The sequence below is a fragment of the Athene noctua genome, chromosome 5 (assembly GCF_965140245.1).
Source record: "Athene noctua chromosome 5, bAthNoc1.hap1.1, whole genome shotgun sequence".
In the NCBI taxonomy this organism is placed as follows: domain Eukaryota; kingdom Metazoa; phylum Chordata; class Aves; order Strigiformes; family Strigidae; genus Athene; species Athene noctua.
This window is the reverse complement of record NC_134041.1, coordinates 26,069,454-26,083,773: the sequence shown is the minus strand read 5'-3', so window position 1 is coordinate 26,083,773 and position 14,320 is coordinate 26,069,454. Positions and strand designations below refer to the sequence as shown.

Genomic DNA, 14,320 nt, shown 5'->3' with positions numbered 1-14,320 from the left:
ACACTACCAAGAAGGCCATATATTTTGATTATAAAAATGGTAACCATTAATCTAAATGCCAATATTATTCTAATAAACCTGTATACTCCAAACAGTGAATTTATAATCTTTATTTAGCGTTTCTTAAAGTAGAAGCTATGAATATTGCACAGTCAGAGAGTACCTGAGTAAGTTTCTGTTCCCTTTTCAGCCTGTAATTCCTCCAAGCAGACTGAATTAATTGTGCAGCTCGAGTTTCTTGCCGAAGGTCAAGAAGACGTGAACACAAAAATGATAGGTAGGTAATAACAACCTATATACAAACACAGAAAGTTAAGGGATCTATGGAAGAGCAGGACACGTTTGCAGGAGAGCAGAACATGTTTACATCAACTCTAAAGGCATCTTACTTTCTCATCGGGAATTGTATTTGACATGTCTGAGTGATGGATCATTGCTGGTATTCCACCTAGGTCTGAAACTGCAGCATTGATCAGCTGGAAGTTTCTCCTTTCATTGTCCAAGAGTTCCTTGTATATGACTGAGGCAGTTAGAGCTTTGCAAAGAGAAAATATTTGTCAAATCAAATTGTGCATAAAAGAAATAGATTTAACAGGAACTTCTGTGCATCAAATAACTTACTTTCATCAAACATTCCTTCCCTAACATTTAGAGAAGTATCAGACTCTGAAGAGGATGAGGAGGAAGAGTTTAGTCCCACTGTATGAGTTCTTGAGCATTCTACTGTTTGAGTTGTACGTTGGCACACAGCTTCCAAAGGTATGTAACATGGATGATAATGATGAATCAAATGACATAATACTCTACCATCTGAGAAACACACTGTGAAATTTTCCACCTGTTAAATAAAATCCAGTAAGATACAAGTTCCTTGAATTTTTGTTACAAGTTAATTGGTATAAACTGGATATAGAATTTGTTATCTTGTACCTTTAAAAGTGACCAAGTGCAATTTTTTTTTTGAACAAAAAAAGCATATGTAACTAGTGCTTCCTTTGAACATTCACTGTACAGTGACATACAGCTGTGAGAAACCAGAAACAAAGAGGTATGAATCACTATACAGTGAATCTCCAAGGGAAACATTTAAGAAACAAAAAAGTAGGCAATATTTTTACAGAAGGATCCCAAAGAAACTTCTATAGATACCTTTACACTAGGTATTCAGTGCAGAAATAAGTTCTGAACTTGCATCAGTCTTAAGGACTCTATTTCACCCTTCAGAAAAACTAGCAGGTCTGTCTGTGTGACCAGAGACAAGTCTCAGAACAGGGCTTCTCTTCTAGGAAGGAACAAACAACATGTCCTTTCTCTAAACAAACATCTCCGAGGAGAGGAATTCCCCTTATCCCAAACACTAGTTTAATTCTCACTGTTCAGATAAATGGTAAAAGTTTTATGCACAAATACTTGTAGGATAAATGCTCATTAAATAAGAGACAAACAATACCATATTTGAGCAAAAATGTTGTATTTTTAAATGGCATTTTTATGCATAAGACTAACTAGGAGGGGAGATCCTTTTTCTCTAATTCGTTTAAAAAGAGAGGTGCAGCTAAATGCACAGAAAGATGGTTACTTCAAATCAGGTTAAGCAAAGACCAGAACTATATTTAAAACTAATTACCATTGGCTGCTACTACATATTTGATAGTTTGAAGAACTTTGCTCTATAGATTGCTGATAAGAATAAGCATTCTTATGACAGCAAAGCATGTATTTGCCAAAATATATACAAAACCATTTATTTACCTTGATATTGTAAAATGCACAAACAGCATTAACCCATGCCATCAGCAGTTTCACATTTTCACTGTAACTTTGATGTGAGGAGTTACTACTATTATCTTCTTGTATTCTACAACAATTTGGAAAAGTCTTGAGAGGACCCAATTGTGTCTTCCTCTTGTGTGCGTTCTTTAAAAACTCAATTTCTTCTTTTAACTGTTCCACATTAAGAAAAATATCCAACTATTAGGAAGAAAAAAAAAATTTATTTATGTCACCAACAGTCTGACATATCATGCATAATAGCCAGTGGATGCAGAGGCTTTAGATAGGTCATTGTAAAGAGAAACTACTCTCACTGCTTAGCAATACCTGCCACATTGAATCAGTAATGAATAATGTGGACTTGCCAGCACAGATGGCAGGGCCCATTACTGCTTCAGATAAAAGAACCTAAACCCACACTCCCACTGTTCTATGTAAAGCAGTTACTTCATTTAGTTAATAGTTGGGGGAAACAGGGAAATGCCCTGTGAAACAGCCTGTGTAATCTCACCATACTTTCAGAGGAAACAGCAATTTCAGAGTCTCGCTCACATTTCTACTGAGTCCACATAGCACTCCTCCTCATTTAAGGGATTCTGATGGGACTTAAGCTGGTGGTGTGATGGTGTGAGAAGATTTGGTGAACAAGTAGCATATCCACAGGGCTTAAAGTCACTGCTCATAAACTTATGTCTTTAAGCAAAAGCAATGCAACTGTGATACACGCATCAGGAGAATTAACTGAAAAAAGGTACTCAATACTGTAACAACAGATAAGAAAAAACCCACTTAAATTTAATTTATATTATGTTCTTCTGGCTCTCTGTTAGTTCTGTGGCTAAACTCATTGAGAATCTTGCTTTAGATATATAGTTAATTGTACTTGTATTCCTGACTACTTCATAGTGAAATTCCACCTCAACTTGTATCTTATTTTACCTTTCATACTTTATGTTCCTTCCAAGCAGATGTGTCAGCTGGATACTTATTTTCAAAAGACTATTTGACTGAAGTTAACTCTTAAGAAACTGTTTTTGCTTCATCTACTAATTTTTTCCAGTGGCTTTGGCACTGCAGTAACGGCAAATGTGCCATTGCAGCAATGCCTCAGCAATCTTCATTTATTTCAAGAATGTTTCTTCAAATTGACTGTTTCAGACAAATGAAAAAAACAGTAGAAGAGCTATAGCTTCAGAGCTTACTCTGTCATTGTTTATAAGGGTAACCTCAAAATGGCCTTTTCAGTTAGTAAGAGCTTACCAGCATCTTGAGACCAACATTATTTTACTTCTAATTATCAGCTCTGTTTGTATACAGCAAAAACTCAGAAGTTATGTTTTTTTCCAAAACCTTGTATGTATGTATATAAGAAAAAGCACAGTTAAAATATTATCTAAACTGTAGTTAGGGAACAGTTAGCAGATTTAGGTAAAGTTTGCATGGCACTTTGAAGGTACAAAGCAGCGAATTTCATAGTCTAAAATTTGATTAGTAAAGGTTTTCACAGACAACAAAAATATTCCCAAAATACCGGTGTTTTCATTATTGCTCATTTGTAACTAGTAACAAAGAAACAAAGTAATTGAGTAGTACCTGGAAAGCAAAGACAATTTTCCACAGGAGTGCTAACGTTCGTTCTCTGTGTCTATCCACAATATCTCTGGAGTCAATTGAAGCACCTATCAAATAAAACAAGGAATTAAAATGTGCACTAGTCCTCCGATGCACTTAGAATAACCCGGATTTCTAGGCCTTACCACTTTCATCTTTCAAGTGAATTCCTCGCTCTTTAAGGACATTAAGAGCAATGTCAACATTATGCATCTTTTGTAGACGACTTATTGCAGGAACTCTCAGCTGCTTTGAAAGATTCCAGTTTTTGGTGAGAAGTTCCATTGTTCTCCTAACAAAGGGAATTTCACAGTTTAATACCTTAGCTGAACTCATATTAAGTATTATATAAAAGAAAATAAATAGTTCAAAATAATTCTGTATCAACGCACACAAGACGAATGCCGCATTGCAAGTCCACAGCCAGATTTGTTACAGCAAAATCAAATTCATCAAGTGGAGTTTGAATATGACTGACAGGTAGTCCTAAGAAACCAAGATGGCGGGAAAGGTCACCTTCACCACTCAGGAAGTCCCGAGAAAATGCAAGCAGGAGGTCTTTGCTAGCCTAAAAGAAAAAAGGAAGATAATCTTAACACTACAATATTTGTCAAGCCAAATACAATTTTCATTCCTTGCCCCAAAATTCCATTACATATTTCCATGCCCAGTAATTCTAATTTTTTAAAAAAATTTATTTTTAGCCTGTTCACACAACTGTAATTTTCATTGTACCTGGCTACCGTGTTACAGAAGGCACCAAACTCAGGAATAATTTTTTCCTCACTCTGTCTACATAGTACAAACCCAAGAAAAGTGATTTTATTTGAAAATAACATATTTGTTAATTAAAGCCTTTTTTATGACAAATGTAGCATAGTCTTTTTTATCACAGCAAAGTAACAGAAAAAAAAACAAACAGAAAAGGCCATCAAACTGACCTGCAGTTTAAGATCAGCTACAGATCTTAAAGTGATCTAGAGTGATATTTAAAAATAATGGAGGAGCTTAGCTTTAAAGAGGAAAGCCAGATAATGGAGTCCTTCCTACAGGACCAACACCTCAAAATTTTCTTGGGAATTCATTTACACCTGACTGTTAGAAGTGCGTAAAAAGCAAAACAGTGAAAAATCTGCAAAACACACATTTCCTTAACACATGGTGCCCAGAACAAACACAGGATGGGATGGAGATACAGCGATTTGTGTTGCCTTGGCACCAAGGAACAGGAAGCAAGGTGGAGGCCACATAGTCCTGTTCTTCCACTTTTCTCAAGGAACATTTGACATGACTGTGCAGATTTATCTCCTGTTCTTCCCCTTCTCTCAAGGACTGTTTTGCAGTACACTCTGCAGACCTTATCTCTCATTCTTCCTCTTTTCCCACAAAAACAGAGCACACCTCACACCAAGGAACGTGCTGTGTCATTATTCAAGAGATAATGGCTTGACCACAGTCCCACCCACTCACACATGCATACATAGAGAAATACTACCCTGAGTTTGCATCTAACTTGGAGGGAGGATAATCTGACATCAAGTCAGAGGGACAGATTGACGGGTTCACCCGCCCCGAGAAGGGACACCTTTTGGTAAGATTTGGGCCCTCAGCTACATTAAGTGTTTACCTGGGAATTAAGTGTGTGAGATAGCACTACACACAGAAAACTAGTTGCAATGTAGCCAATCTGCAGTTTAGTGCATTTATCATAGGCAATCTCAAGGAATCTGTAAATGTTGCATAAGAATAAACTGTACTATTCATGAACCCGACGGCTTCTCTTGAATGCAACCAGACCTACAGCATATGGGCTGTTTGTGCATCTAGTGTCAGGCCTACAGTCACGGGCCCCAGTTGGCATATCTATTAAGAGATAAATCCAGCTGCCCCTAGGCCCTCTAATCTCTGAGGATCGGCTAGAATACAAGGGGATTCATCTCTTACCAAATTAATTAATCACCTTAAATGCAACACATGACTATCAGATGATGTGTTGAGAGAATGTTCATACAAAAGGCTGAAGAGCCAAGACTTGTTAAAGAACAGTACAGAAATCTAAAAAAATAAAAATTTCTACATTAAGTCTTAGGACAATATTGGAGGGAGACATCAAATCACAGATCTCTTACCTTGAACTCTGCATCCTTACAGAAGAGGCAAGGGTCATGGTCAATCATTCTGGACTGTTTGGCACAATCCAGAAAGCAAACTAACAACAGCAATTTTTTCAGTGTGAATTTTGACAAAGCTTCTTCATGACCTAAAAAGGTAGAACCCATTAAGTAATAGTTCAGAAATTAAGTGTGAAAAATAACCTATTCTTGGAAGTAGTAGTTACCTTCTCGGTAAAGGTGAGGCACAGTGGGATGTCTGTATTCAGCTGCAATGTCAGGGTTCCAAAGCAAGCGATTAAGGATAAATATCGCTAAACTCATAACATCACTATTACTCTCCAAAGCTATCCGTTCTCCATAGACAGTCTAAGATGAAGGGAAGGGAAAAAAGCAGAACCATTAAAAATTACTTTAAATACTATGAAGGTTTTTAAATAACATACTACTGAAATCCTGAAGTAGTAAATGGTAATAAGGCTCTAAAAATAAATCAGTTTTTCAAATTAGTCACTGCAGGATCAAACCAAAGGAAATTTCAGAAAATACAGTCTCATTTCAGAGCATGTATGATCATCTGCATCTGAAGAATCAGTCAGGAACTTCCTTAAAACAACTATTTTTCTCCAGTTTAGTGAAAAGTGAAACCGATGGCAAACTGCATTTGTGTTAATGGTCATGGAGATAACTTCCACTTTTCTTGATTAAATGTTTTCCTTTTTAATAAGGTAAGGACTTTTTTAAAGCAAGTCAGTTGTAATAATTTAAGACATGTAAACATGCTATAACTGAAATGAACCTACCTGAGTTAGAAAACAGAAAAATTCAGAGAAACGCAAAACATCCCCTACCAAGACTCAAAATTGCTAGATGTCCTTTAAACTTTGATTATAGACCATAAATACTGACTGCACTTACCTCCAGACCTATACGCAGCCACAAAGGGTTGTAAGATAAAAGCCAGTTAAGGACTTTCTGCCTCTCTCCTGCAAGAGAGCACCTTGTAATATTACATCCAGCAAACACTTCATATTATAGCAAAAATTTCTATCAACAAACTTTAGATTAAATCAACTCAGTGTGTGAATAATCCTTTTCCTACTTACAAGAAAAGAGAGGATGCAAATTTTAGTATTCTTACCTACATCTTTCCAGAGGTGTCTGTCTCTACGAACTAGCAAACGTCTAGTTTCAATCTCAACTTCCAGCTTCTTAATAGCTTTAACCATTGCTTCAGATGTAAACAAACGGCAAGCATCACGTCGTAACTTATTCAGCTTACGATGAGCTGTATAAGCTTTCAGAGATGCCTCATCTTTTGTTGGTGCTTTAGGAACACTGCTTTTATGATGGTTCTCTTCTCCCAAGATAAGAGCAGCTGCATTAACTGTTTAAACGCACACAGAAAGTATGCATTTATACGTCAAATAAAAGTAGCTTTGCCCATGTTTTTCCTCTCTCAGTTCACATTGTTATTTTCCTTCTGACTAATGATTTTATCCCTCAGGAAGCTTATCAGCTGTTGCACTAAACATATACTGTCAAGTACAGTCAAATATTTAATATAACAACGCTTATTTCCTAAGCAAGCAGTGCTAGCAATTCAGTTAAAAATCAATTGTACAATCTTCAATTTGTCAGGTAGAAGCTGAAGGTAGAAGAATAGGTATGTTTACCATTTCAGTAAAGTGACAGCTATAATGTTTTTCAGCAGGTGAGGATTCCCTGCTCCACACCCACTGAGGAGTGCTGCAGCCACACGTTCTAAGATGTATTTCTTGTTGCAGAGCACACTGCCCATTCAGGTGTGTGGTATGCTGTGCCTGGCACGATCGAGTGCGCCATCCACGTATCACAAGGGAAAATATGACTCTGAGAAGGGTTAGAGGTTATAAAATTCTGCTGCAATGGACAGCACTGTCTCCAAGGTAAGAACTGATTTTGGTTTAGCACATTCCATATTTTGTAGCATAACCACCACTGAAACACATTACCAAATATTTGATTTATGGTTATCACAGTGTAAGTCAAAAGCTGAAAAGGGAAACACAGGACACATAAAAATTAAAACTCAAAAATTTATGTTTACCTAAGAACTTAATGTTACACAAACTAAAGTGACAAGTTGGGACTAGTATTAAGCCAGTGCTACTCTTCACTAATATTAATGAAGTACATTATGTAACGTTTAAGAACATTACAAGACAAAGTGAAAATTCTTGTACTCTTACCTTGTGAGGTGTTTGTTTTTACACTGAAGTCATCAGGGGTAAGTACAAAATTTAACCACCAGGTGAAACCTCGTTGCTGCTTCTCCTTCCAACGTTCATCATAAAACATGTTTTTAGCAGCAAAAGGCATTGGGTGCCTAGGGATGACTTTAAAGAAAGAAAGTAAGTCTCTGCGGTTCTTGAAATGTTTGATAACCAATATACATTTCATTGCAGAAAGGATTAACGTTTGACACTCCATTTAGCACTACAGCAGAAAAAAGCAGATTGTTAGAATCTTCAGCAACTTGCAGATAAGCCGCCTTTAAATAAATTTCAGCCACAAAACACAGATTAAGTTATTAAAGCACTAGAACAAAAACAAGATTTCTAGAACCCAGGCCATTTTGCTATGCAAATCTTGGGGCAAAACAAAGCTGAGCTGGATTACATCCAGAAAGAGATCAACTTAGTATTATGAGCTCTGCAAAATTAGTTATCTTTTTGGTAGAAAGTTTTCTCTTCTTAGGTATTCTGTTGCTGTATTAAAATGTTACCAGATATGGAAGAGGCATTTCACTGATAACCATCAGTCAGCTAGGAACATATCTCTAATGTAGTTTTTACACTTACAGGCAAAACTAGAGGAAAGTAACATTTACCTTCAGCTGGCTGTGGGTCGCAACCAGTTTACTATGAGGAGTCAAAATGGAACACGGAAGTTTGCATATATTTTTCTACTAGATATTGATTCATTGTAGATACAATCTTCTATTTCATCTCAACTCTAACCAGCTGGGTATTACCAACCACTAGCAGTACAACAATTGTGACAGTGTATACTGTTTTACTAAATACAGAAGTCTGCCTACCTGTTTTCAGTGGTTTCATAAATGTCAGGTGAGACTGAGCCAATCCAGGGACAGGTTTACTAATTCTGTTGGTAGTTTTAGATGCTTTCTGAAGTGAAGAACCTACAAACATTAACATACAAATATCAACAACAAATATACTCGTGAAAGATAATGTATTAAGGTTCATATTACTTACAAAGCATGGTACTGGAGTAATTCCCCGCAAACCCATACAAAAGACCAATAACTTTCTGTTGATGGAAAAAGTTAAGCTAACCGGTTTGACAACAGTTTGAAGGGAAAAATAGTTAAGAGTAAAAAAGTGCTACTGTTCTTCCATATACTAAAGAAATGTACTGTTTGTAAATCATTATCATATGGCTAGAAACAGCCATAGTGAAGAAACACTTCATTAGAACACGTGAAAGTGTGTATTCTATAAACATCTGGGGTAAGAGGTATGAATTCTAGGGCTTGACTCACCTCTTCCCACAGTTAGATTGCATACTACATTGATACTCATTTCAGAGCAGCCTAACTTGTGTTAGTTTAGGCATCAAGGCATTAGCTATTAAGTATTATCCACCGTGTTGCGGTAAAAGGACTTAAAAACACAAGGAAAAAATGCAGATGTAGGCTTTCTGAACGCTGAATACATAAAAATACACGCTTTTAGTGCAATCATTTTGTTATATTGGCATCAAGTGAAGGATTAAAAAGGCATGCTGTTGCAGATGAGATATAGTTGCTGCCTGACACCCCCTGCCAAGATGGTAGTTCAGAAACAAAAAAAGATAGAGATCACAAATGTATAGGTTGCACTCTCCTGCTTAGCTGAAGTAGAGTTTTTCATAAAATGTTTGCTTATAGAGAAGTGAATTAGTCATTCCAATCTCTCATGCACTTCTAATAAATTTTAAATACATTCTGACAATTTTTAATAAAGTTGAATCTCAAAAGGATTAAATTAATGATGGGCATTTCAAAGTTAATTTTTAGTAGTGAAATATTTTCTTTGTGAAGCCTACGGACAACGCCTGTGCAACTGAAAGAACAACAGGTTTTATTTCTCAAGAAAACTTGTGATGAAGAATGTAACTCAAAGCTGTCATTATTTGGATTAAGAGACACCAAAGTCACTTTGAGCTCACAGAATACTTCCTTGTCCATCCCAGCTATCCTTACCCTAACAGGTGAACAGAAATAACCTGGTGGATAACACAGATTTTCCTGCTGCACACTGTTAGTGTGTTATGTTTTTACGTAGATTATCTTAAAAAGCCTGAAATCAAAGTGCGCTACTGCAAGCCCCAAATCAAATCTAGATCATTTGAACTGAAGAAAACAGAATATATTATTTTGATCTGAAAGCCATGATGAATTTTTTGTGTTAGTTAAACTGTAGGGACTGCATCAAGATTCTGCAAATTAAATGCTTCTTTCAGTTACGGACCCTCATTCCAGAGCATATTTGGGAACGTAACATTTAGAAAACCCAAAATACATTGAAATACAAGAAGCCGACTACTTCCAATCTTCAAGCAACAAAGTATAGGCAAATTATACAGGCAGAAAGATCTACACAAGGCTGACAAGCTAATTACAGAGAGTAAAAAGCAGGCAGAGTGAATGAGACTTGGGAACTACACTTTTGAAAACATGTGACAACAGCAATGGAGTCAAATATTCACAATTTTAAGTGCACATATGTGACTAATCTCATGCAGTGAGTAAGTTTCTAGTAAATTTGAATTACATAACAAGGGCTCTGCTGGAGAACTGTCAGATACTTTCCCTGTTACTGTCATTAATAAGGTTTACAAAAGAATAAAGTAAATTTGAAGCCAATTATGTAACCAAAACTCTTACCTAGTTTTCAAATTTTTAAAATGTAGATATCTAACAAATTGCAAAGGTCCACATTTCAGAGATATGAAGTATTCCCAATTGTTGCTAAACAGTTCAGTTTGCTATAAAAATTTAATTATCAAAGCCATCTTTCAAAAAGTGGTAAAGGAAGGAAATACTGCTCACCAGCTTTCCTTCGCTGCCCTACTCTCTCTCGGTTTGTGGGTTTGAAGACTGATGGTCTCATAGTAGTATGTGTTTTATTGTCCATGCTAGATGTAAGAGTTCTTTTTCTTTCCACTTCTTCCACAGACACTGGAGCTGTAACTCTACTGTTTTCTACATATATTTCACTCTTCCTCTTACGGCACAAAGAAGTTGACCCAGTAGGAAATGAATTCACTTTGTCATTGTGACACTTATTTTCAGCTGAAATGGGACCTATAACTGGAAGGTGCTTAGATATTTCTGCTTTTGTACAAACAGGCACCACGTTAGCACATTCCATTATTGCTTTATTAAGGCATTTTTTAGATTTTGGGTGGAGGGTTTCCATTCTTTTTTCTTCAGCAGCATCAGGCTTATTTTTTATGACAGTGGCAGAAAGGACCGGACGCTTTTTTGATTGCTCTCTCCGAGAAGAATTTTGAGTCTGAAGTCCCTCTGTAGAAGGAAAACTGAAGGGATTTTCTTTGGGTTTGTCATAATGAAGTACCTGTGATTCTACATTATGCACCTCAAAGACTTCATTTAACTTGTGCTGTATACAACCATGTGGTTTTGCCTCTACATCTCCATTATTTTTCCATTTTGAGGGTAAGAAGTTTTTTACAATGTAAGTCTCTGCAGTAGATGATATTAAAGCTGCCTCAAGTTTAGGAGTCTTTAATTGCTTATCTGACAAGATGTCTTTCACAAACTGATCAGGTGACAGAATTGGAACAGCCTGCTCCATTATATCTATACCCCCTGGATAACTGCCATTTACAAAAGAATCTGGACTTAAAATTCTCCTTGTACTTAAAACAGGCACAGATGCCAAGTGCTCTGGAGTGCAAACTGGTGAGAGTGTACAATTAAGAATTACTTCATTGTTTGAACTTGGCAGTTGTGCTAATCCAATAGAACTGTATGCAGTTTCAGATTTTAATTCACTGTGCTCATTAAGAAATTTCTTGACATTACAGCTGTCGATTTCAGGCAATAACTTCTCATTTACAGTGGCGGCAATATCTGAAAAAGTAGTAGATCTTCTCATTGCTAGCGGTGTGCAAGCAGTATTATGATGTTCCTCTAGCATTGGTGCAATAGGAGATATAGGCAATTTATTTTCTGAGCCAACAAGAGAGTCATTTCCTGGGGATATACTATTTTGCACTGAGTTCTGATTTTCACATGGCTGCAGTGGGCTTCTAAGTCTATCCACCTTCTGGGAAACTTGAAAGGTTTTATTAACATTTTTAACTTTCAAAGTACTTTTTTTCACTTTCATTGAAGCAGATGTTTCTGAAGAGTTTTTCTTTTTTATAGTATCCCAAAGACTCTTCTGAAAAAGAACCATAAATAAAAGTTAGTATGTTGACTTTCTACATACTTCTAGGTGTAAAAGTGAACATGACTAGTGCATTAATTCAAAGTCTAAAAATGGTATAAGAAGAACATCTAGTCCAAAATTCACAGTAAGTTATTTCCAGGCTTGAAACCAGCTTTTTTGTTCATGTTTTAGTTTTATTCTCTAAGCTGCAGTGCACTGGTATCTAATTTTCAACCCAGCTGAAAAATTTTGAAGACGCTGGGCATTCCCACAGACAGCATCATTTACCATTGAATTTTCTACTAATAAAAACAGTAGCTGTGTCCGCTATACCAAAGTAATAGAATTAAGATACATAATAAACACAAACTCACTTTTTTCTTCAGAGGCTGCTCAGCAACACCCAGGAGTACAGCTTGATGCTTTACAATGCCATTAATAATAAAAGTTACCAGTTCTCTAACTTTTCCTTCCTCTAACGGTGTCCATGTTACAGAAATAAAGATTCTTTGTCCTGACTGTAGGAGAAAGAAATATTTAAGATCTAGCACTTTGGTACACTTATCTAACATCAGTGACAGAGTAATCAAACCAAATGAGAAGTGGTATACATTAGAAACATATTCTGACAACAGGAAATGATAAACATGTTAAACGTTCAGACATATAAATTTAAGCAACCTTGTATCAAAAATGTTGTCATACTAAAAGGGCATATAATTCTTAAAGGGCATACACCTCTTAATGAAACTACAATGGAAAACACAAATATAACACAGAGCAGAAAGGTCAAGGTTTGAGTAGAGGTAAGAAGACATTACATAATTTTTAAAACTTATTAACCAAATAAGTCCTCTGAAGTAATTTTGAGTAATATTTAGACTAACAATCAGTGGTTAATTTCTAGGACCCGAGCTGAATCTAAGTAAGTGTCAAATTTTTTAGTCAAATGACCTGCAAAAATGAGATTTGACACAAAAGTTCATTGAACAAAAATGAAGACACTGCAAATGAACAAGAAAGTCCCGGAGCTATGGATTTACACCTTTGGTGTAAAGGTTCTTCATGATCAGTGACCTCTACCAAATAATTTCGGTGCTCTGCTGATATCAGTACTAACAGAGCAAAGAATGGTTATTACCTCCAACAAAATCAAAGACAGTGTGAAAATAACCAATCTCTTCAACATTTGATTTAGGAGTTCCACCTCTTCAGGCAGATGCACTTAATGTAAACATACAAACTAATTTAATATGTGCTTATACAGTAAAGCCAGTCAACAATGGTTAATATTCATTAATTGCTATAGGAACTTGTTATTCAAATACTTCACAGCGATGCTCCGGCCTGTTTTTATAAGCACATCGTTGCAAGAGATCTCCAGAGCTTCTTCCTCTCCCACAACGACTCTGGGGAGTCTAGACAGCCAGATACGTTTATTTAAATTGTCCTTTTAAAAACCGGCATCAATTGGATTAACCATAGTTTATATTTCCTTGGTAATCGTAAAGGTTTATTCCTAGATTAAGCCTGCTTTTCTCTCTGCTGTATTGCTAACATGCAGACCAGTGAATTGGCATCCTCCTCAGAACAAGTTCCCTCTTCCTTTTTGTTAAACAGATGTCCTCCAATTTTTTGAGAGATCACGTTTTAAACACCTCTTACTTGTCTGTCTCTGTCTTTAAAACCACATTCCCAGGAAACGATTTTTTATTTTTTTTTTTCACCTTGCTGCAGAAACCCCTCTGCTGAGCCAGGGTTTACCGCCTCCGGAGCTCCACCCCGCTACGGCGAGGCCGCACCCGCACACCCACCCGCGCCGGGGCGGCAGCAGCTCCTGGGGCGGCGGCAGCAGCTCCCGGGGCACCGGCCGCCCGCCCGCGAACGCAGTTCCGTGCGGCCAGGCGGGGCGCCACCTGCCCCGCGGGAGGATCACGCTGCCACGCGGCGGTTCTCCTCCGGCCCCCCGCCCCGCCCGCAGGGCACGGCTGGGGCGCCTCACGCACACCCCCCGCAGCTTCACCGCCCCCGCCCCGTACCTGCACTGAGAAGCGGCGGCGCTCAATGCTGAAGCCCCGGGCAGACGCCGGGAAGCGGTCGACGACCACCTCGGTGTCCTCCGCGTTGGGGTTCTCGACGCCCAGGAGGCGCGTGCGGGAGGCGCCGAGGCGGAGGCTGCCGAAGCTGAGGAACGGCGGCCGCGAGAAGTGGCTCAGGACCAGCACGGCCGCCGCCTCCTCCTCCTCCTCCTCCGCCGCCGCCGCCTCACCCCGCCGCGCAGCCCAACGCCGCCGCCGCGGGCTGGCGGCGGAGCTCGGCTCCCAGACCGCCGCCCCAGAGAAGAAACCCGCGGCCATGGCTGAACCGCGGGAGGGGACG

General features: G+C 38.1%; 1 protein-coding gene across 1 annotated transcript in view; it reads right to left on the bottom strand.

Annotated features, from left to right (window-relative positions):
• The window catches only part of ASPM (assembly factor for spindle microtubules), a 31,597-nt gene extending 17,299 nt beyond the window's left edge, over positions 1-14,298 (bottom strand). Inside the window, exons 1-16 of the mRNA XM_074906762.1 lie at positions 13,981-14,298; positions 12,316-12,459; positions 10,594-11,953; positions 8,578-8,679; positions 7,727-7,873; positions 6,637-6,882; positions 6,414-6,481; positions 5,723-5,864; positions 5,514-5,644; positions 3,777-3,952; positions 3,531-3,676; positions 3,367-3,452; positions 1,753-1,971; positions 622-838; positions 390-535; positions 164-292 (exon numbers count right to left, since the gene is read on the bottom strand). Of these exons, the coding sequence (XP_074762863.1) occupies positions 164-292; positions 390-535; positions 622-838; positions 1,753-1,971; positions 3,367-3,452; positions 3,531-3,676; positions 3,777-3,952; positions 5,514-5,644; positions 5,723-5,864; positions 6,414-6,481; positions 6,637-6,882; positions 7,727-7,873; positions 8,578-8,679; positions 10,594-11,953; positions 12,316-12,459; positions 13,981-14,298 (3,777 nt within the window). The remainder of the gene's footprint in view (positions 1-163; positions 293-389; positions 536-621; positions 839-1,752; positions 1,972-3,366; positions 3,453-3,530; positions 3,677-3,776; positions 3,953-5,513; positions 5,645-5,722; positions 5,865-6,413; positions 6,482-6,636; positions 6,883-7,726; positions 7,874-8,577; positions 8,680-10,593; positions 11,954-12,315; positions 12,460-13,980) is intronic.
• Positions 14,299-14,320: the final 22 nt, after the last annotated feature.